This window comes from Vanessa cardui, chromosome Z (assembly GCF_905220365.1).
Source record: "Vanessa cardui chromosome Z, ilVanCard2.1, whole genome shotgun sequence".
NCBI lineage: Eukaryota > Metazoa > Arthropoda > Insecta > Lepidoptera > Nymphalidae > Vanessa > Vanessa cardui.
In genome coordinates, this window is record NC_061154.1 from 4,712,280 (window position 1) to 4,736,477 (window position 24,198).

The 24,198-nt window shown below is 31.5% G+C and overlaps 2 protein-coding genes across 2 annotated transcripts in view; both read left to right on the top strand.

Moving 5' to 3' along the window:
* The first annotated feature begins 1,866 nt into the window (after positions 1 to 1,866).
* On the top strand, positions 1,867 to 5,691 carry LOC124543392 (sodium channel protein Nach-like). The gene is made up of 5 exons (XM_047121608.1): positions 1,867 to 2,219; positions 2,975 to 3,071; positions 4,597 to 4,706; positions 5,432 to 5,597; positions 5,680 to 5,691. Exons 1-5 carry the CDS (start codon positions 2,041 to 2,043, stop codon positions 5,689 to 5,691), a joined length of 564 nt encoding a protein of 187 aa, XP_046977564.1. The 5' UTR covers positions 1,867 to 2,040.
* Positions 5,692 to 13,084: 7,393 nt separating this feature from the next.
* The window catches only part of LOC124543399 (sodium channel protein Nach-like), a 28,745-nt gene continuing 17,631 nt past the window's right edge, over positions 13,085 to 24,198 (top strand). Inside the window, exon 1 of the mRNA XM_047121616.1 lies at positions 13,085 to 13,246. Within this exon, the coding sequence (XP_046977572.1) occupies positions 13,133 to 13,246 (114 nt within the window). The 5' untranslated portion in view covers positions 13,085 to 13,132. The remainder of the gene's footprint in view (positions 13,247 to 24,198) is intronic.

A 24,198-nucleotide genomic window follows, 5' to 3' on the forward strand; every position in this document is an offset into this window, starting at 1 on the left:
CGTACCGAATTATCTTCCTTCGCTCATTTATGAAATCAAGCCAAAGACACAGTACTTTTTTATACATTGTATGCATCTAAACGTTATCTTTACTGGCAATCTTTAAAATATGCAAGTCGGTTAATAAAATGTAAATAGATACATACTTATTGCTGATGTATTTATTAGCGAGTTTTTCTGTCATAGAAATCTCGATACTCCCCGCAGAATAAGATCGTCATCGGAGAGTAATGTGCGACATAATAAATATAACATTAAACGATACAAGCAATGAAATGTGGAACTACCGTCAGTTGCACTTCATTTCACGAGTGAGATACGAAGCGAGTTCTTACAGAATAGCTCAGCTGATCGTTTCTTACCTTGTGTAACATGATTAAAACTGATAATAAAATGCATCATCATTAACTTTGATGTTTTAGAGATGCCTAGGTTCTGGGTTCAAACACATTTTTTTTTCTCGAAACATTCTCTGTAATAACTTAGATTCGAAGTACATACATACTTCCAGTATGTATAGTCATGCCTTGCCAACTGAAAGATACCTGGTCGTGTTGGATTCACGTCGTGTTGGTTCCATAGGATGATGGGAGTGAGGGATAGGAGTGTGTATCTGTGTTGGTGTACACATTTGTGCAATAAATGCTTAGCTGTCTAGTCTCCTATGAGATTGTCAGCCGTGGTCGAGACCAATATATAAAATAGTTTTAAAATTTTTATATATTTTAAAATGCCATTTTAGCCTTTTTCATGATATATATAGGGGCCTTTTTAGATTAAATATTTTATATCAATATATTTGTATAAAATTTTTAGTAATATTTGTAATTTGAAATAAAATTTCATCAATATTTTATTATAAGTGTAAAAAGAATGATGCTTGTATGTGTTCACAAAATACAGATTATAAATCTGTTATATATAAATGTACAAAAAATGCAGAGATTAATAAATAATCCCACAATATATTGTATATGTTTTTATTATGAGTGAACAGTGATTTTACAAAATGAGAAATAAACTTATCAAGTTGACAAAAGACTGAGTAATTATTACTTGTGCATTACACATTCTCTATTATGAATCTTCCATAATTACACAACATAGATATATTCTTCAAGAAAATCTACGATTATCTACAAAAACACTCTTTTGTGTAATAATTTTGTAAGCAAATATTCCTTGTACAATAATAGTTTGAACTTGAACTTCAAATTTATTAAGTGTCACATGTATTTAGACCTCAGTTAAGGTCATAGGTTGCATGGCTTTCATAAATTACCCTCATGTTCGAAGTGACCTGTTCGAACCGGTTTTGTCCGGAATAAAATCATAAAACTCCAAATGGTACACGAATAGTGCAATAAGTAAATAATTATTAAATACTGATATGCTTTTTCGTGCTTACTTTTCGAATTAAATACACCGATTGAAATATTTAGCATGAATAATTAATGATACGCCGTCGAGGACGCGGGTTTAAATACCGTATACGGTACAATGTAAATCTACTTGAATTATTAATAAGACAGAGTTTATTGTTTTTTATGTGTTTTTGATGATAGTATTTGATTATGTATCTTGATAAATGATAACCATTAATAATTTTCCAAATACATTCTACGCATTATTTACATTTATTCCGTATATTTTATGCGAATATATAAATGCAATAAGTAATTGTTTACTTTAATTGTGTGTGAGTGTATGCATTCAATTCAAAACATAAAAACAAGTGAAAACACTTGAAACAGTTGAAAATGTTCGCAGATGTTTTGGTTCAAGAGTAAATTTAGCATGCTCTTATCGAAGTTGTTCGATTTAAATCGAAGTAAATATTGACTTAAAATATTTTAATAATCAAACGATAGTTTTCACGACCCCTCCTATTTTATACATAGTTGACGTATCTGTTCGATCAAAGCCTTATAATTACGGGCATATGTTCGTATGACATTTCACACCTATTATTCATTCTGGATGGACAGTCGATTGGCCGGTCACTTCGTACGTTAGATTATCTTTCAATAATTTAATGAAATGGTTAATTACAGTCAAAACAAACGTGTTATAATGAAATCTAAGAACAACTTCATATCTTCTCCGAAAAGATTGTCTAGATGGAGTTATTGCGTTAAGAAATTCACGGAATTTTGTAAGAGGACGGATCTTCATGGATTTAAATATATCGCTATGGAAGAGCTGACTTTCACAGAAAGGTTTGTTTCTATTTTTTTAAATTAAATAATAAGGTTCATAATAAAAAGGTTTAATTGGTTCATGTACGACGACAATTATAATTGATAATCACTAGTTTTAATGTTTACTGTATTCGGTCTTGTAAAAAGGTTCGATTTGAAATTTAAGTGCTTGGAATTAATGGTACAGTTAGCAGAAGAATATACGACATTAATATGAAGATGCTGTATTTGTTTATGTCGTCCAGTGTGGTGAAAATTCAAGGTCATGCATACGCTTCACTAAAACATAAGTTTGTCAGCAAAAGGAAGAAGCTTACTTTTCATCTATGAGTTCACCTCCATCTAATTAGTTGCGAAAACATAATTTACGTTAATAGGGGATTTGAATAAAGCAACTTTTTTGCCGTTAACATTATGGAAGCTAATTTATTGATAAGGAACAAACTTGATCCAGTATTTAATTATAAATAAGTTTTAATGTATTATATAAGTTAATATGTTATATGAAATTTGATTTGTAAAGAAGTTTAAACTTAGTACTTCTCAATCACGACCAGTAGTTTTGGATCCTTTTGAAATATTTTGTATATTATATACGAAAGGAGCGAGTGGTATTTAAATTTTCCCGTTAATACGTACGGGTTAATACTCGATCCAAAACTAATTGTACGTATGTAAAGTATGATAAATATGTAAAGTAAAACAAATATTATTTTTAATTAAAAAAAAATAGTAATTTATAAGCAAACAGTAAAAGTGAATTCTTTTGCCAGAAGCGTATGGGGTCTTGCAGTGTTTATAAGCGTCATTTGTGCGGGATTCTTTGTCATCACAGCCTACAGATGGTATGCCAGAAACCCTATCGTAACCGTAAGTTGTTATATTGTATTTAATGTCTATGTAATATTTTATCATTTCTCATTCCGGTATTAAATGCTGTATTTATACAGAGTCTGATTTCCTTATCTCAAATGCGAATTCTTAATCCATAATCGATTATTATTATATGTGTTATATTATCTAATAAAAAGAGTTTCCGTGTGGACATATGACTACTACTTTTAATAGTCTGTTTAGTAAGGGGTTGAAGGAAATACATATTGGATGGATAGGTGAAAAGTAAATGTGCAACATGGGTAAAGGCTTGTGAAAGAGCAGAGTGGTAGAGAATGTCTTTGCCGATATCACACTACACTACACTACGTGTAACACTGACATATATAATAATAGTTAATTATCTAATTAGAAGGTTGGTATGTTAAGATTTTGAGAAAAGGCTTTAAAAATATTTTCTCAAATAACGCAACGACAAAGCCGGATTAATCATTCGTCGGCAATGCTCGTTTCAAGGGCCTTTATCTACTCTTTTCTAAATTCCTAATATCTACATATATTTTTATCACAACAAAGTGTTATTTATTATTTACAAAGCGAAGGTACCCCTGGACCCTACCATATTTAATTGAAAAATATTTACTTTCAACTGAATCACTGATCAATTTGACAGCTCATTTATCAATATTTTGCTTGCCTAGGAGTTCCTAGTTAGCCTGCACTGCCTAGTAGATAATCCGGTTGCTCAATGATAATATTAATAATCGCTTATCTGAAGCGATATATCATATCAAATATAGCAAAGTCATGCAAAATATACAAAGAAGAATTGTTGTGTAAAAATTAAATGCTATAAATGATCATGCGAGGAGCACGAACCTGTCTTCGCATCGACATCTTAATCCAACCATGATAAATAAGTGACGTCGGGTTAATCGTATCCGAATTATAAAAAGTAACCCTAATCTATAGCTCACTGGACCTTTCTTACGTATACGAACGTCATAGCTACGTCAATTACTAGTTTTATTGATAGATACGGATTATAGAAAAATTTATTGTTAATAAAAGATACGAAAATCTCTTACACTAAGCCACGCACATCCACTTATTCTTCAATTATTAACACTAATGAAATAAGACTATACTAGTGGGTATTCCGAAAAAATTAGCGTTCAATCAAAAAAAAAAAATTGAATTTTTTGAATTTCGAATCCTTTGACAGATTTTGTTTTGATTGTAAAATGCAAGTGACATTTGGTGACAAAATGATGGAACTTTTAATGTCGAATATTATAGTTGAGTTAGAACTGGAGTTTGTCAATAATAAGTTACTATATTTTTTTAAATGATAAATTTTTGAATGTTAGTTTATTTTGTTATCTGTACCTATTGTGTTTAGTAATTCGAGCCATGATTGGCGTAAACAAAATATAGGGATAAGCAAACGACGATGAATGAATGATAAAATAATTAACGAATAATGTTTTATCAAACTATATATAGTTTTATCTTGTGTCACGTAACTATTGGAAATTCCTACCTGATTTATGTTTTTCAGGTGATAGAGAGCACTCAGGGTGCTATATGGGATGTACCGTTTCCAGCAGTAACGATATGTGATTTGAACATGGTATCAAAGCGAGCTGCCCTTGCCTTTTCTTCTAACGTGTCAGTATATCCATACATCAACATCGCTTAACTGTCATCAGATTAAAGTTTAAATTTAGAAGTAAATTTATAATTTATATAGATTTCTGAATGAGCCCTTCAAACTAATACTTGTTATATGAGCAATTTATATTAAAACCCTATTAAGAGAAGGAAGCCTCTTTGAAAATAATCTGCGATTTTATGTTATATATAGTTTTTAGTAGTAAAATAAATTAGCGATATTTAATATGAACTGATAACGAAATATTTCCTAAGATAATATCGCAAGTTAAACCTCCCGATCGTTTACTAATGGCAATTCGGTAATAATTTTATTTTTCTATTTCATTAATAAAAAATGACTTTTTTTCTACTAAAGAGTTTAAACATAAATCTTATATCTATAAAATATCTTATGATTATTTCAAAATATTTCAACTATTAATGGATTTAATCATTTTACTGCATAATTATTTGATAGAGTAGATTTACTGCTTTTGTTAAAAAAAAATCCAACAAAGGCTTTATCAATGAAATATTACGATAAAATGGAAATAAAATTAAGATATTTATTATGAAATCGATAAAGTAACAGAAATTATTTATTTATAAAATAATATTCACATTTATAATGCATTGTATTACGAAAAAGGTTGTATAATCTTATTCTTTAGTTATGTTTTTGCGCCACGGATCAGAAATTGTTCTTTTTTTAAATGAGTTTTATAAATATTTGTTACCAGAACACTTCCGGAAAATATAACATCCGATTTTATATTCAAGACTCTTAAGTTCGCTCCTTTAATACATTCCTCGACGTACGCCGATTCATCTCAGATGAGAGATCTACACAAGCTGCAAGACGTTTTGGACCTTAACGACATATCCATGGAGAATCTATTTAGATTGGTAAGTTCTAAGGGCTAGCAACAGAGATTATCTGTGGGAAACGATTTGGCCAATCGGTCGTATTTAACGTAAAATGTCGCAGGTATATGGCTAGAGTCGAGATGGCCCAGTGGTTAGAGCGCATGCATCTTAACCGATGATTGCGGGTTCAAACCCAGGCAAGCACCGCTGATTCATGTACTTAATTTGTCTTTATAATTCATCTCGTGCTCAGCGGTGAAGGAAAACATCGTGAGGAAACCTGCATGTGACAAATTTCATAGAAATTTTGCCACATGTGTATTCCACCAACCCGAATTGGAACAGCGTGGTGGAATATGTTCCAAACCTTCTCTCCAAAGGGAGAGGAGGCCTTTAGCCCAGCAGTGGGAATTTACAGGCTGTTGTTGTTGTTGTTGTTGTATATGGCTTTATAACATTTCACCATCATGTTCTACGCTGAGTTTCGAGTGTGTTCTTAAGAAATAACTCAAAAGTGTGAAGACTTCTATCAACTTATTTTTAAGACATATGTACATTACGTCTGACAACAACTGTAATGAAATAAAATTATATTAGTTTCCCGATTAATTCTGATTAATGCAACGGATTTGATTTGCTTTGTCAAATATTGTTAACTGTGTTGTCAATTGTTCTCAATCGTAAAATTGTGATGATGTTATCTCGTAATTCCACCAACCCAAGTCGGACCAGCGCAGTAGAATATGTTCCAAGCTTTATCCACAAAGGGAGAGAAGGGTGTAGTGGGAAATTTACAGGCTGTTGTTGTATCTCGTAATTATTTATGTGTGTACGCGAAAAAGCATAGGTTTATCTTTAATCTGTTCATACTTATAACTCGATGCGATGGTAATTAGTTGTACAACAGCAGAGAGATCGGACACAGGAACAACGGCATTATGTCTTTGCTGAGCCACGGGTGTAATTGTGATATATTATCATATAAGGTCTATGAACTGATTTATCTAGAACAATGGACCTGTTGGATTAATAACGATAATTTCGGCAAAACATACGAAATCAAAAAAGCTATTAAATGAAAATACTTTTATGTATTTGTTTTTACAAATGAATGATGATGAGATTCCTCCCTTCCAGCTGTCTCCGATGTCATCCTGCAGCAATTTAATCGAGCGTTGTATGTGGAAGAACACTCTGTATCGCTGCGAGCAGATATTCCAGCACGTGTTCACAGGTGTCAACCTCTGCTGCACCTTCAATTACTACGCTGTCGATGATCCTGATAACGAGTAAGGTTTTATTTCGTTTCTGTATTAATTGTTACATTGATACAAACGAAAAATAATATATCACTCAATGATATTTTAATAAACAGATATGTTATACCCATACTAAACAACAGAAAAAAGTGTGCCGCGCCGGGGCCGTTTATTTTACATTTCGTTACAAGTAAAAAGGATAGCTTGATAAAAACAATTTACGTTTTAATTACTCAAAACGTATTACTACATAATTGTGATGTATTATAACGTTATTACTGGCATAATTATGATGAAAACGCGCGTCACTTTTTGCGCGTTAATGACATACATATCTGTTTACTAGAACATCATTGATATCACTACAATTTTAATGTTATTAATTTAATATGGCAGATCTTACCTGTACGACGCTCTACATTCAAACAGTATAATATGTACATATATGATGATACTGTGTGTGTGATGTGTATTACTAAAATTCATGAAGTACAGTGCTAATTCCGCACTTAACTATGTATGTAACTTCTTTTTGATTTAGAGATGATTTATTTCCCATTAAGAACAAAGTTCACTTACATAGGAAACTTAAACTAGTAACATAATAATAAACATATATATAGTTAATGAACAATATAAAACCTTATTTATACAAACATTCAAATATAATTATAAAGTTTGACAGTATAAATAATAATTATAAATTTGAATTAGCAATGACTCCAAGTTTTAGTTTTGCTTTACTACCATAAAGATGTTTATTTGCAAAATGTCAAAGCGCACCTCTATATCTGAGACAGGTATTTATTTATACCTGGGTATCTGAGATACTGGGTTAGTGGAATACCTCTATAAGTGAAACAACACTGCAGGTCCCTTGAAGTTTCACTTGACCAGGTTTCACTGTATTCTCAAATTCTTGTATTAATTTGAAAATAATAATTTCGAGATCCAGGCTAATTAGTTTTAAATTTTAAAATCTGTTTTATATTTTCATTTATCCGTCGTAAGTGTTATTCTCAAAAACTAATTTAGTGAAATGTTATTTTATTTCGTGTATCCTTTACAATTGTGGAAGGGTTTCATTTGATCATCAATATAAAAGTGTAAATAGTGTAATGCAAGAAATTTGAGTTTGAATTATTATAATAAATTTTACTGTCTCAATTTTCACGATCGTTTTCCACGGTGAACTTACAGTTTGTGGTTTTGGACAATGCGTTCTTACAATGTTATTTTATTATGGAATAAATTTTAAATATAATATATCACTTCAACAGGATAAGATCATTTCGTTTTCCAACTCCGAGAAGGGTTGCCTCCTGCGGCTATCAGACCGCGCTAACAACAATTCTTAGAACGGATCCATCTGATTATTACAGCACTAGCTTTGCGTCACTCGGCTCATTGGTAAGTCTTATTGGAACTTTTCTTTTGCAATATCAATTTTCACATAAATTCTGTAAGAGATAACGTAATTAATAAGATAAAAGTATCTATTGGTGTATAGCGTGTATTAAAAGATATGGCACAGTATTTCCTGAAAATATTTCTTTTTAATTTGTTATCCTAAACTTACAATATTATTTTGACATTGTTCGAACGTAAGCCAAAATGTTGTTGCTTGGCTTCTGTAGAGGATAATGAAAGTCACTAACTGGTTCACGATTTATTAACGAGACGGTACAATTATACGGACTGTGACGCACTTGATAGACACTCTGTCTTACATATGCAATGCTTCGACTTTTATACATGATATATGCCAAAGAATATGAAATACACAGATGTGAAATATTTTAGTTGTAGAATATGTAACTTTACTGACTGTTTACTTTAATACCTATGTGCATATACGGCACAATGCCAAAGCCCATCAATGCATAATAATCAAATAGAGGGAACATGAAGCCATCAACCATTTCTGTTTGTATACATAAAGTATATGTTATCTTAATAATAAAATGACTTACGTTACAATGGATCTGATTGGGTGTGAACGGCACGGGACAGAGATGTATGAAAAGGTTTTGGAGATGCCTACTAAAAATTTCCATACTAGTGATTACTACAAATATTCTTTAATATCCTTTTTATGTATTTATATACAAAAACTAAGTATCTATAATTTTCCTAACTATATACCTTGAATAAATACTACTATAAGTTCTTTGTAGTAGAAAAAAAGGCTATTTTCATTTTATTTTACGTTTTGTAATATTATGCAATATTATTTAAACATGAACTAAATTCTTTACTTGAAATTATGACAAGTACAAGGGAAGATAGTCTGTTGTCTTGATTGGCTCTTGTACCAACTCCAAAACCACCTCTGATAGGGGTCATAAGCCTTGCGACTCGCTCAAGTCAGCTAGTTTGGGTTCATAGCAGGTTACTTAGGTGCCATTAAATTTGTATAACCTTTTCCTATTCACTACCTAATGGGAGTTCACTCCAGAAGGAAGTCTTATCTCGTATAGCTTTTCCAAAAATTGGAGATGTGAAAAACAAATGCAGATTGGAATCCATATATTATAAAATGAAATGTATATTTTTTTCTCGAATAGATGTTATTAATAAAATGAATACAAAATGTTGTTTTTTGAATCAAGGGTTTCAGCTTTGGTTACAATTAATCGAGTAATGCGAATAAACGATGTTTATCGGGAGACCAGGACGCTTCTGTGAAATTCCTGTTTCCCGTTAAAACGTATTATTAAATTATGGTGAACTCGGCTTTATATGTTTTTAGCGGGAAAATATTATTATATTAAGCCGTAAAGTTGTATTATCGCTTAATTTTCACATTAAAAGAATCATTCTTATATGTTATTTTTCATAAAATTTTATATACACACTTTAATATTAAGTATGTGATCAATTTCAAAGACAACTTACTAATAGAAGATTATTTATTAACATAAGAATTAATAACATTAAATGCTTAAATTTATATAAATATGAACTAAAACTAGTTACTGTATAAATCTTGACCGCGTGGAATGGTGGCAAGAATGCTAGCAGCATTCTTGCCACCATCCTCCTCCTGTCACCAGTGGAGGCAATGAGGCGAGGTGTTATACTTTTGATGAAGCCTTTTGAACCACTACTCCAAGGGCCAAGCATTTCGACAGAAAATGGAACAAAAAAGTTATTTGATATAAAACCCGAATATTTAGTTCGCTTATAATTTTTTGAAGATAATATGTATTCAATATTACAAAGTTTTAATAGTTTATAGGTGTGATTACTTTTTTAAAGCATACCTATCGTTTTAAAAGTTTTGTATTATTTAGTTTTATATACAGAATGTATACCACAAGGATACAAGGAGCGCTCCCAAAAGAGGACCATATATATCAAATTATCCGGTAACTTGTGACTATGGTCTGAACAAAACATAAATGCTGATATAATGGACCGCTGGTTTTTTTAGTGATTATTCCGGTGTACGACGAGTCTGATATACCCCATACTTTCTACGTGGGGGAAACAAAAATAAGGAAGGAGGAAAAAAAAATAAAAATTAAAAAGTTTAGTCATGGACCATCATAGAGGCGATTCTTTAATTCGAAGATTCGTTAATTTCCACGTGCCCTATAAATAGTAATTCGATTGTATTAACGTAATCATTACATATACATGAGAGTACTCGAATTTCGGACCTGCGATGAAATTAGGCGGTAAATTCAAATGTATATGGAAAAAGACCTTACTCTACTAATCTGGAGGTAATGTCTCAAAGTTATCTCTGATATAAAAATAAATTATTATATTAAGTAATTCAAACAAAACCCTAATTGGTTTTCTCACTGAAATTAAGCACAGTGGTTTTATATATTTTTATTTATTTTATAAAGCATTTGTTTTACCTCTGATTTCTCTTCATGTCCGATTACAGTCCCGTCGGGAGAGTAACGGAATACATACAATAGGTTGTGAACACACTAGTGCAAAATAATATCGATATATATTAGCGACAATCCCGTCACCACGACCGGAGATCCTCTGTCGGGCAAGCTTAGATATATACCCTGTATGTTTTATAATCTGTATTTTTTATAAAGAAGGTTTAATTATAAATTTATCTTTCATTATTAACATTAATTTGTGTCCAATAGAATTCGTTATATAATAAATAATACTTATTGTTAAAATAATCCATTGTTAAATTATACCTAAGCTACTTGTATGAATAATCTATAATTAATTTATTGTTTTATATGTAGAACTCTTTTAAAAGATAAAACATCACGTATGTGTATAAGTGTTTCGTTATGCTATTTATAGTTTATCAAATCTATAATAAAGTTTACAAATAAAGATTTAGAATATATGAATCATTTTATAGACAAAAAATATTTTTTACACATTTTCCCTATTAATGTGAATTACATTTTTTCATGTTGATTGTTAGAGTTCCGGTTAAAAACAAAATGTTTTTTTTATTTCACCCCTGGATGGGTGAAATTGGGGTGAAATTTTTCGTATTATTCATAAAACCACGGGTTCATCTTAGATTTTACCTTCCATATTATTGTATTAATTCATTTATGAAATGGACTTATAATCCGTATTGTTTGCCAAATGAATATAAAAAAAAACAGTTCCGATAATCTATGTTAAGTTTATTAGCGGTCGGTTCAGCAGTTCAGTCATTATGATAATATTGTCTATGCTACAGCTTTCCCTTCCCCTCACAGAAACTGTTTAGTAACTTTATAACATTTGTGACCATATAAACATTAATATATATATTTTAAATCATTTCTTTATTGAATATAATTAAGTCGATTAACGATGAATTTATTCTCTTGTATTCGATTTTTTAATTGATTGTAAAAAAAGTATTTAATTATTTACGATTATTACATGTCATTGTCAATTTAGCGTAATCAATAATTTTGTATTGTCTACACATATAATCTTTATCAATAAACGGGCTATTTAACGCAAAAAGAATTATCAAATCGGATTGTCTGATTCTGAGATAAGCGCGTTTAAACAAACAAAAATGAAAAAAATAAATAAAAATTATTATTGGAATTATTTGTTAAATCCTCCATCATAAACTGGAGATGAATTTTAAAATTGTATGATTTTTTTATTAACTCTTCTATTTAAGTATGATTTTCAAGAAATTTGGTTTGAATCAAATTTGAATTATAGTACGACACAACTTAGTTGTAGCATCGGCAAATTCAATAAAACCGATTACTGCCGATTTATACAACCAATAGAAATAGCTCCTTATCGCGCCATTCGACGTTATTCGTCGCTATAGATTCGATAATCTTTTACGAGTTTTGTCGATGCTACATCTAAGTCGTGGCGTACTGTACACAGACGGATAGAATTATGTCTAACATTTCACAAGAAGTTCCCACACCGCGTGCAAAGCTGTTGGCGATTACTGAATTTTATTAAGTTCTAATCAAAGGGAAAATTATATCTATACTGTTTAGTTTCGGTATAGTGTAATAAAGCCTTGCAATAGCCGTCGTAGATCATCTTACGTAGATAGGTTAAAAACACTTACAGACCCCTGTTTTCATGTTGGAGGGAAACAAAACCGAGATTACATATATCAGCGTCAAGCAGGTGGTAAAAGCTGAAATCTCTTTCCAAACAGTACATGATGCTGCGTAAAATAAAAGCACACTGGCATCAATATTTTTTCAAGTAAAAGTGTTTGTGTAACGGTTCTGATCCATAAAAATTGCACATCTGTCGCGTGTCCAAACATAAAATGTAAAACTTACATTTTTTATATAAACAAATTCAAAATACATTTTATTCAGTAGGCTTTAGCGAGCACTTTTCAACCGACTTCAAAAAGGAGGAGGTTATCAATTCGTTTATTATACGGCTCCAAATATAACAATAACTATAAATACATATTAAAATCGTAAGTCGACTTTTAATGAGTCTAATATTTTTCATTTGATCTGACTTAGGAGTCTAAAAATATGTTGAATACGCAATTATTTTTATTACTTTTTAGTGCACATTAATTTGTTCTAAAATAGTGTTTAGTTTGAAGTCGGTTTTTTTTTTGTTAAATTTTTTTATTTATGTACGATCCTTTTGCATGTCAAATTACATTTAAATTGCCATCTGTTCACACTCTTAGGACAGATGATTGTTGATTGTTGAAAGTGATTAAATATAATTAAATTAGTATTGCAGTATCTGTATAGAAATCGACCAATGCCAGCTCTACGTTTTTATTATCGTTTATGTATTTTTTATATCTTTCGCCAGGTGTTCATCGATAACGCATACAATGTCCCGGACCTCGATTCACCTGTTCGTATGGCGAATCCAGCTACAGAAGTGATGATCGCCGTGTCCCCGGAACGTACTTACACGACATCCGGAATTAAATCCTTCCAAGCTGAAGAGAGAAATTGTTACTACAACGATGAAGTAAGTGTGCCCATTTCAATATACATATATGAAGTAAAGTATGTAACAACTTTAGTTGAACATTTATGTTCCACTGTCGTCGTCACCCAACAATCGTCCGCTTCTTAATGTTTTCGTATAACGCGGAACAAGAAATGAACGGAGCACGCGATAAGATAACATTTTCCTTTAAGATCCAAGAGTTGTAAATGTTACGTTATTTTGGCCATTTCAACCATATTATGATATTATTGTTAAATAATGTACCATAATTATGTGTGTTTTGACACTGTAGGATGTAAAAATTCAAGCTAGTACAAGTTTATAGCTGGATGTCTCGTCAATACCCATTCCAAATCTCATTAATTATAAGCAAAATATAGCAACAGTAAGCTGTACGTAGAATTATAGTAAATTATGTTACTTTTAAGTGACATTTTAATATGTCTAATCCTGCTACTGACTGCCTGACCTGCCAGTGACTTTAAATTGAAAAAATCCAATGATAATTTTTGATAAACAAATTACATCACAATGTAAGGAACTTTAATGTGTCTTGATTAAGAACATTTAGTAATATTCCAGCGAAGTGGGACTTAACTAGAATCGAATTACTAAATTCTATTCTTATATAAACTCGATGATTTCCTATGTTACTATTACCGCCGGTAATTTTATTTGTATTCGATCGACATTAAAAACTACTTAACAACAATAATTCATAACATTTGAACACCTAAGGACCTGTTTTAATAAAAAATGTAATACTCAGTTTGACTATTTAGGTCCTTCAATTACAGAATAATGCTCTAAAATCGTCTCAACTATTTCAGAATTGAAAAAAACCTTGTTTCAATTTATTCGTTAATACGACAAAATTAATGTTCAGAATTCATATGACTTCGATAGAAATATAAATAGCTACAAAAGAAATCGTGCATTATACCGGTAATAGAGTATAAATAGTTTTTGAACCTAATGATTTCAACGGGTGAAGGTTGCTTACTTACACGTGGACGATTTCCGCATCAATACTCTATAAAATAGCAAAATTAAGCCCTATTAATCTACATATTTTTAATATATATAGATTTATACATAAATTTGAAGTGATAACTTCTTATACAGGTAAACCGATTCGTTACGTAACGCGTAACGGCGCCAGCCTGTCTGGCTTTCCTTCCTCTTACTCATAGGCTACGACAGTCAGGATACTATTCTCTCAATATAACTCACAGCGCTAGCTACATTTGGAACAGTTTATATTATCTTTCTGTCAGTTCTCGCCTGACAAACCAGACTCCTATTTATATTTGTTATAATTGTACTTGAAATCGATCTATCGAGACGATAATCTTCTATGAATTACATTTGTGAGTATATAGAATACTTACTAGATAGCTTTTAACGACTTTTATTAAATAGTAGTCACATGAAGAGTTTTATACCATGACATGATGTAAAACATACCCAAAGTAATAGCATTTTTCTTATCATTATTTAAGTAGTACAGTAAAGTAATAGCCTGTATATTTGGAGAGGGTTTGGAACATATTCTTCCACGCTGTTCCAATGCGAGTTGGTGGAATGCAGTTGTGGCAGAATTTCCATGAAATTAGACACGTGCAGCTTTCCTCACGATGTTTCCTTTCACCGCTGAGCACGAGATGAATTATAAACACAAATTAAGTACACATATATATATATCGGTGCTTGTCTGGGTTTGAGCCCGCAATCATCGGTTAAGATGCACGCGTTCCAACCACTAGGCCATCTCATGATTTAAGTAAAGTCACAGAAAAGAATATGTACCTACTTATGAGGATATGTTTATTATGTATACACATACAGAAACAATAATCGCTGTCTATATAAGACATTTAAAAAAATATATTGTTGTAAAAATGTCTCATTGTTTTTCTATTGACGTAATTATATATTGAAGAATTAATGATAATGTATTACAATAGGCGTATCACTGTTATAGGATTCTAATTTGTAATCCTCGATAAGTTGCAGAAATAGATAAAGTGCTGTAAGAAAGAGTTTCCAACTTCCGTAGTAGATATGTAAATTTAATCTGTAATATTTGCTCACTAATAATAAAATATATTATATTTATTCAATTGAACATGTATTTTCAATGATCCAAGTCGCGATAGTCAATCAATAACAACAGCCTGTTAATTTCCCACTGCTGGGCTAAAGCCTCCTCTCCCTATGCGTTTGGTTGAATACACATGTGACAGAATTTCTATAATATTAGACACATGCAGGTTCCTCACGATGTTTTCCTTCACCACCGAGCACGAGATGAATTATAAACACTAATTAAACACATAAATATTCAGCGGTGTTTACCTGGGTTTATCCCGCAATCATCGGTTAAGATGCACGCGTTCTAACCACAGGGCCATCTCGGCTCTCGTATAGTTGATCATGTGAAGTAAAAATGACCCAACTCCCACAGCCACTAAGGAATGAGAACTACTGAGTACAATTGAACGCTCATTGGCTGACTATCACGTCATCGGCTCGCATCGACCAATGATCGATCAGATTAAAATTCAATTAGTTAATCAGATTTTATTTGAGAAAAAGATAGAGTACTTAATTTTGCTTAGCTTTTACATTTGCATTTAATTTAATCCAATATCAGGACAATAGAAAAGCTTATACGAAAGCTTATTATTACCCAGATTAACAATATTGTTATAATAGTCTTTTGTTTTTTTATTTTTTTATTTAAATCTTTATAATGCACTCTTTCTATGTATTCTCTTAGATTAGCGTACCATGATTAATTTATCTTTTTTCAATATTTCCCCTTTGTTTAACTTTATTATGTAAGCTGTTACATTTTCATCATGATTTAGAGAAATTTTTGCTATACATCTGAAATAAACTTCGACACTAATAATTTGATTTAATTAATTATTTTTTTATTATAAAATATAGATAGAACTAAAGTACCCTTGTTTTTTTTCCACAAAACTTTTAGAATGAGCATTTTAGTTGAAAGCCAATAAGTAGCAAAAAGTTTCATATCATTTCACATAACAACTAACAAACAAAAAGTAACAAAAGACTACATATATATCAGGTACCTTTAAATATACATACATGAGTTTTTTAAATTAAATTCTAAGTAAAGAGTGGGCGCCATGTTTTCTAACGAAATGACATTTTATCGATATCGAATCGAAACGTAATCGCTGATGTTCAACCCACAACCGCAATCCTGTTGCGGTTCCGTATATTATACCTGTATATAACCAAGATAGTATCGAAATATAATATAGTAATATAAATGTAGCCTAGTAGTGGCCCGTGGCTTCGCTTGCGTGTTGATTGTCATGTGTCAGGCAAAAAACGTAGCCTTGCTATGTCTTTTCCTGAAGTTCAAGTTTGTTACATACCAAATTTTACCAAATTCGGTTCAGCAGTTTGGTCGTGAAAGAGCGTCAGACAGACAGTCAGAGTTGCTTTCCAATTTACAATGTTATTATAGATTTCAAAGGAAGCGGAAAAAGTTAAACAAACTAAATCTTCGTATTTCATGCGATTTTCTAATAACTTATCAATATTGTGCACTACTTATGATTAATGTATATGTATTATATATTAGTTTTATATGATAAATACGAGTATTTATCATACAAAACTACGAGCCGAGATGGCCCAGTGGTTAGAACACGTGCATCTTAACCGATGATTTCGCGTTCGAACCCAGGCGAGCACCGCTATATATATGTGCTTAATTTGTGTTTATAATTGAAGGTGAAGGAAAATATCGTGAGGAAACCTGCATGCGTCTAATTTCATTGAAAATCTGCGACATGCGCATTCCACCAACCCGCATTGGAACAGCGTGGTGAAATATGTTCCAAACCCTCTCCTCAATGGGAGAGGAGGCCATTAGCCCAGCAGTTTGAAATTTACAGGCCGTTACTTTATCATACAAAACTATTGCACTTAACTACTTATATCCACTTTAATTTTACTTCCAAAACACCGATAACAGTTTCGTCGACGTCAAAGCGATGTTAATTCGCAAATCTATAGTGAATAAAGATTAAACAAGCTCTCGGCCAATGATATGGCGTCAATTTGCTGTCAAATTGTGTTTATTCGCCTTTTTCCTGTTACGACCGGAATAGAGTATAAGTAGAATTGTTTCTTAGTTGTTTTTTTGTGAGGAATAATTGGATTTGGATCGAAATAATGTCCGGAACGTGTAAGTATTGACCCTCTTATTGGTCAATGTACAGCCAATTTGTTGTTTTATTAATTTGTATATTATTAAGTTCATTGTATGTGCATAAAGTATGTTACATTTCATTTTACTTCATGAGTTACTCCTTATAATACCAGTTATCTGTCAGTGAAAGTCCCATCAAACTCGATCCAGCAGCAGACAAAAATTGTAAAAAATGTTATTTTGGTATATGTACCGTGTATACATACATATGCATTGGGTAAAAAATATATATTTTAATATTACAAACAGACACTCAAATTTTATTATATGTATAGAAACGTATAAATATAAATACAAGTAAGCAATGTAAGGAAAGGCTGTTAACGTCCTATTGCCTGGCTAAGGCTTCCAGTGCGGTACATTTAAGTTCTTTGAATGATATCAATCGTAGGTATAGATGTAACAGATGCAGGGTCCTCCTATTACTAAAATAATAGTTGAACATCAAAACGAGAGTACTATTTTTATTTCCAATTATATTTTCTTGGAATATAATATTCGACAGATTTCAATATCATTAATCACACCTGCCAGATTGTCTTAATTCTCTTGCATGGCTTATCATGATGATAAGATATTACCATTTTAATTTAATGCGCATAATGCTTTAATGTGCAACCCTTTTATCTTATTTATTAAGACTTTTTAAGTGAATTTATTATATAAATAATATCTTTATTTCATTCCGAAGTCGCTCTCTAGTATCGCACATCGAAGACATTTGCAAATTATGAGATAAGTATTACATAAATGTAAGTCTTACAATGGAATGTAAGATGTTTCCCGTCTGTGAATCTTTTTCAAATAAATTTCTTGAAAATACGTGGCGGAAAGGCGATTTTTATCGTCTAAAAGCAATAAATATATAATTAATAAATGATAAACTTTAATATTATATTAGATTATCTTAGATTATTCTTTTATTTTTTTAATTAAATACCAAAATAGTATTGATGTATTTATATAATTTGGGTCTGCCTTAAATGACCCTATGGCGCATTGGTCGTGAACCTCGCCGCTACAGGGCCACGGATTGAATTACTGTTGATAAACATTTTATCGGACATTCACGTATGCTTTTTTCGGTCACGGTATCTCGAAGTCTGTCAAAGCAAGCGTAACATTTATTTATAAGAACTACACAGTGACGAACTCCATGGTCCGGTAGTGTGTACACCGGTTTTCATTGGTACGGCACTCTGTTGTCTTGGGTCTGGGTGTTTGTCAAGTGCTTTAGCTACTTATATTAGCATCAGCGTAATATATGTGTCCAATATTTATTTATTTATTTAGAGTCGCATATCGTAATATGGAAAACTTGATTTAAAGTTGGAAATGAGATGAGTTATTTATATTTAATATAATACCAAGAAATCTCATTCGAAATGACATTTCTCAATAAAAGTTCGAAAATGATATCGTATAAAAGGACATGGTTTATTTATTACAGTTTTAAAAATGGAATGTAATTGTGGATTTGTTTTAGTGGAAATAATAAATCGTCATTGAATAAGTTATTAAAACAATGCTGTCCTCTTCTACTCAATGTCAAATCAATTATGAAAGAAAGAGAAAACAACATTGATTGACATAAAAACTATATAACAAATGAAAGGAAGAGCAATTTAAATTAAGAATTCCTTGATTATGTTATCCTTATAATCTTGTTCTTGTTTGATAGCTCGTGTATTGTGATACTTTCTTCAATAACGGTATTCAAAACATTTATCGTATTAACACAGTCCTATTTCATGATCAAGACAATCGGTTACACAAACTTTGTCAAATTGTCAGCAATATATTTTATAAATTGAACGTTAAATACATTTTACTCCCTTGTATAACTGCATTGAAACTACACGTAGAAAACCAGAATCTGACAAAATGCTATTTCATAATTCAAAAGATTTACTTTAGATAAATTGTGCATTTTGATATTTCACGAGTCTCCTGCTGTGAGGCTGTGATTAGGCTAAAGCTGCCATCGAATACCAGCTGCATCGGATTTATTATTACAGTTGACAAGTATATTCAAAATACAGGTAGTATTAATTCCTCTGGGGCAGTAATTGGACTCGACGGGAGGGAAATCAAGCGCAGACCAACGACAGCGACTTTTAATGCTTTTCCGAAACCCAAGATATAACACTGAATCTAATTTTCCACTTATTGAGCAGTATTATTTATAAAGATCGCTGCTTTTCTTTTGATCATAAATATCACACATAAATCTCTGCATATTTTGTTCTAAAATTTGTACCATTATGTACAGCGTGTTTCAGTTATTTTGGCTAGTTATTATCATGTAATATAACAACGTATTACGTCGCCAAATCTAGTCGCCGAGTCTACTAGTGCCTATATATAGATATACTATTTTAAATTAAAGGTCAATTTTATTAAATTATTTCCATTAAGTATTGTGAAATCTGTTTTTTATACCGTCAGTATGTACAGACAGCGTGTTACCGAATAATCTTTTTTCATGAATTAGATAGTCAATATTTCATTAATTTATAGTATTATTACAGAGATTATATGGAATCGAACCATCTTTACTATCGTATATTAACTAATAATAAGTAATGCCATCACTATATGTGTTTGCATCTAGTATGTTTCATTAACATAATAGGTATATAGTTTTAATAGTAAAATTAAGATGACCGTTTTATGCAATGTGTACTTTGTTAATTGATAACAAATAACGTAATTACTTACTATACTATTTCTTTTTGTTTATATTACTATATTTTGTCTATGCTGTTAATAAGTCCAAAGCATTAGTCACTTAAATTGCAGAAATGACTTCCTGAAAATTTGTTATTTTTATACTTAACTGTTGAACTGAAACGAACATTTCGAATAAAACTCTTTTTATTCGAAGTTTGAAAAAAGGCTTCTTATTAATCTAATTATTTTGGCTTGGAGCTAAAGAGAAACCTTCTCTAGCCTAGTCGGTAGTTAATATTAATATAATAAATAAATCAGAATATTATTTGACATACATATTTTCAATAAAACCTTTTTTAAAGATCTTATTAAACACATGCAAATTATTTGATGATTGGCTGATTTTTATCATTCTACTTTAAATAAGACCAAAATGGAGGTTAGCTCAATTAATTCAGCCGCCATTATGAATATAGTCTGTCAGTGACTCCACATAAGCGTTAAAAGCAATTTAAAAGCTTTATTTCGACTAACTCGACGTAGCTATAAAAGAATCAAGAGACGATTTGACATAGATAGATATAAGGTATAGGATACAGTAGGATGAAATTTATTAAAAAAAAAAACAAAATTTACGTTTCAAGTAGGCTTTTACAAGCACTGTTATTAAGTGAAGCTACAACCGGTTCGGAAAATAGATTTTACCGAGAAGAACCTTAAGAAACTCAGTAGTTACTATTTTTTAACATTCAAAAATACAGTCATGTTAGTTATATATAATTATATATGTATGTAATATATCCTGCCTGGAAGACAACAAGTAATAATTCCACGCATTTTTTATTGATAAAATTAAACGAACAAACAAATGGGAAATACTATGAAATTGATACGATAAAAGTAAAAAGGCGTAATACTTTGTTGTCAAACCGTGAGAGTACTAAAAAATACTACCTTCACAAAGTTATTATATAAGTCGTTATTTACCAATAATAATAACGTATAATTATTGTATATGTTACTGGGATACTAGTACTAGGATAATAGTATGTTCAGTAACACAAATACCGTCATCATCATTCAACATATTACTAAAATAAAATAGTATTTTCTAGAATATTATTATAATTGTACAAGTTTGGTATTTAATTACAAAAAATCTGAACAGATTTGGATATAATGTAAAAGAGATATGTACCTTAAATCTTGAACTAATAAATGCTACATAAAATGTGAACACAGACAGTTGAAGCCTCGGGTATAAGCTGGTTTTTATAGTTATTGTAGTAAAAGATTGGGTATTTAATAAAGTAAGTACATCAATATACTATGTCCATATCTTTTATATAAAAATGCATATTGGTTTATCTGTTTCATATTAATAGACTTTGTCATCGTTTGACCGATCACCATGAAAATTGGCACGTGTAGGAATTTTATTAACAGCCAAATAATAGTACTCAGTATTGTTGTGTTCCGGTTTGAAGGGTGAGTGAGCCAGTGTAACTACAGGCACAAGGGACATAAAATCTTAGTTCCCATGGTTGGTGGCACATTAACGATGTAAGGAATAGTTATTATATTTCTTACAGCGTCATTGTCTATGAGTGATGGTGACCACTTACCATCAGGTGGCCTATATGCTCGTCCGCCAACCTATACCATAAAAAAAAATTAAATAACTAACGACTTGTCCCGGCTTCGAACGGGTAAAATACTGATAACAAAAGATGTTACGACATCACATTACAAACTTTTAAAATTATCAATGTTTCTTAACAATATTGTGCTATATACCTTCCTCTCGAAATAATCTATCTATTAAAAAAAAACCGAGTAAGAGTCGAGATGGCCCAGTGGTTAGAGCGCGTGCATCTTAACCGATGATTGCGGGTTCAACCCCAGGCAAGCACTGCTGATTCATGTGCTTAATTTGTCTTTATAATTCATCTCGTGCTCAGCGGTGAAGGAAAACATCGTGAGGAAACCTGCATGTGACAAATTTCATAGAAATTCTGCCACATGTGTATTCCATCAACCCGCATTAGAACAGCGTGTTGGAATATGTTCCAAAACCTTCTCCTCAAATGGAAAGGAGGCCTTTAGCCCAGCAGTGGCAATTTGAAGGCTGCAGTTGTTGTTGTATAAATCATCGCATCGAAGTCCGCTGCCTAATTTTAAAGGTATAAGCATACATAAGGACGGACAACGGTAAGCGACTTTGTTTTACACTATGTAATGATACATATATTTGGTTGTTGGACAAGGTTTTACGTTGTGCAATCTATTGTAACCCATAATCGAGATGACGGTACAGCACTTTATCAGCTAGGCCGTTCAAACGGTCACCGTGATATTTGGTATATCTTTGAACAAGGAGAGTATTTTTGCTATAGTCTTATCGGATAACGCTTTTAAAATAAAATTGCAACATAATATATAAATTAAACATGAATAAATCAAACATCATACATACATACGTCAATAGTCATACATACGTCGTATTGTAATAGGTAGGCGCCCAAAATTTATTTCCTGATATTTTGTAGTCGCAGCCCCTCATAGGCATTGGTTTTTTCGAGAAATAAAAATTTAATCAAGGAAGTCATGATGACAAAATCACCCTTCTGATACTGGAACATAAAAGAAGTTTCGCGAATACGTAATTAGTTGGTGGACTTGCACAAACTCCGACCGCCATATTCTCTTCTTATCGAAAAAAGACGTTTCTCTATGATATTTCAGTAACCAAAACGTTTAAGGACATTTCGAAACATTATTAAGACGAAAACTTCTTTGTGTCTGAACAATCGATCCAGTACTCCCAATATATTACGCAAGGATTGTTGATAAAATCTAAATAATCCATCACCCGGAAAATAATCAACGTAATCCTCAGATATCGAACGAAATTATCTGTACTTATTTCTTACGAACATAATGTTTTTCACGAAGCAATACTTTGACTCGGGCTTTATTTAATTAATGCTAATTTTATTTAACCCATCGAGACGTCGAAGGAAATTGTTTGTTCATGACCGTCTTCCTTTTGATCGGAATTCCTCGACTTTAATTTATTAATAAATAAAAGCTAGAAAATTCCGTCGGATAAAATAACATTGGGATTATTAGGCTCGTAAAATATTTTTGTTAATATTTCCTGATTCGTTTTTTTTTGTTTCGTTATCATTACACAGGATAAAACAGAGTCGCTTACCGCTGTCTGTTCTATGTATGCTTAGATACTTAAAATCACGCAACGGATTATGATGCGGTTTTTTTAATAGATAGAGTAATTCGAGAGGTTTTTGTATTATATACAAAAACAGCCGTGCGAAGCCGCGTTGGGTCTCTTGTTATTATATAATAGCATCCTTTCATTTAATACATTTTGACGTTTTATATTATATCTTGTTGCTAACATCAGATGATCTGATATTTGCTAGATGGCTGGCTTTCCCAGTTTGTGATATAATCACTGATGGTTATTATCATCATCGTCATCATGATCAGCCTGTATTAGTCCACTGTTGGAATTATGCCTTTCCCAAGGCGCTCAACTGAGCCGAATCTTCAGCCATTCTTATTCACGTTCTGTCCGCTACCTTCCTTACATCATCGCTTCACCGTGTCACAGAACGTCTTACACTACCCCCATTTATAACATTGACGAATTATCTACAGTTGTATATTATTTTTTATTTTAATTGGCTAAGAAAACTCTTCATGTTATAGTGATACGATATAGAATAAAATAAATATTGGTATCAATAGTCAATAGTCAATAGTCCAGGAACAGAACAAGGTATTGTCAGAGTTACCATATAAATAGTCACGGGTTTACATGTTTTCCTAGAATTGACAACTCTCAATTCTTAAGCTGAGACAGGGAGGTATTGTCCAGGAAATTAAATATTAAAGGATATGTTATTAGCTTGGATCTGAACGCAGAGCTGAAAGCTTTCCTAAGATAGGTCTTAAAAAACATTATATCCTAGAGTAACACATAAACTATAATCTGATTGAAAAGTCTAATAAA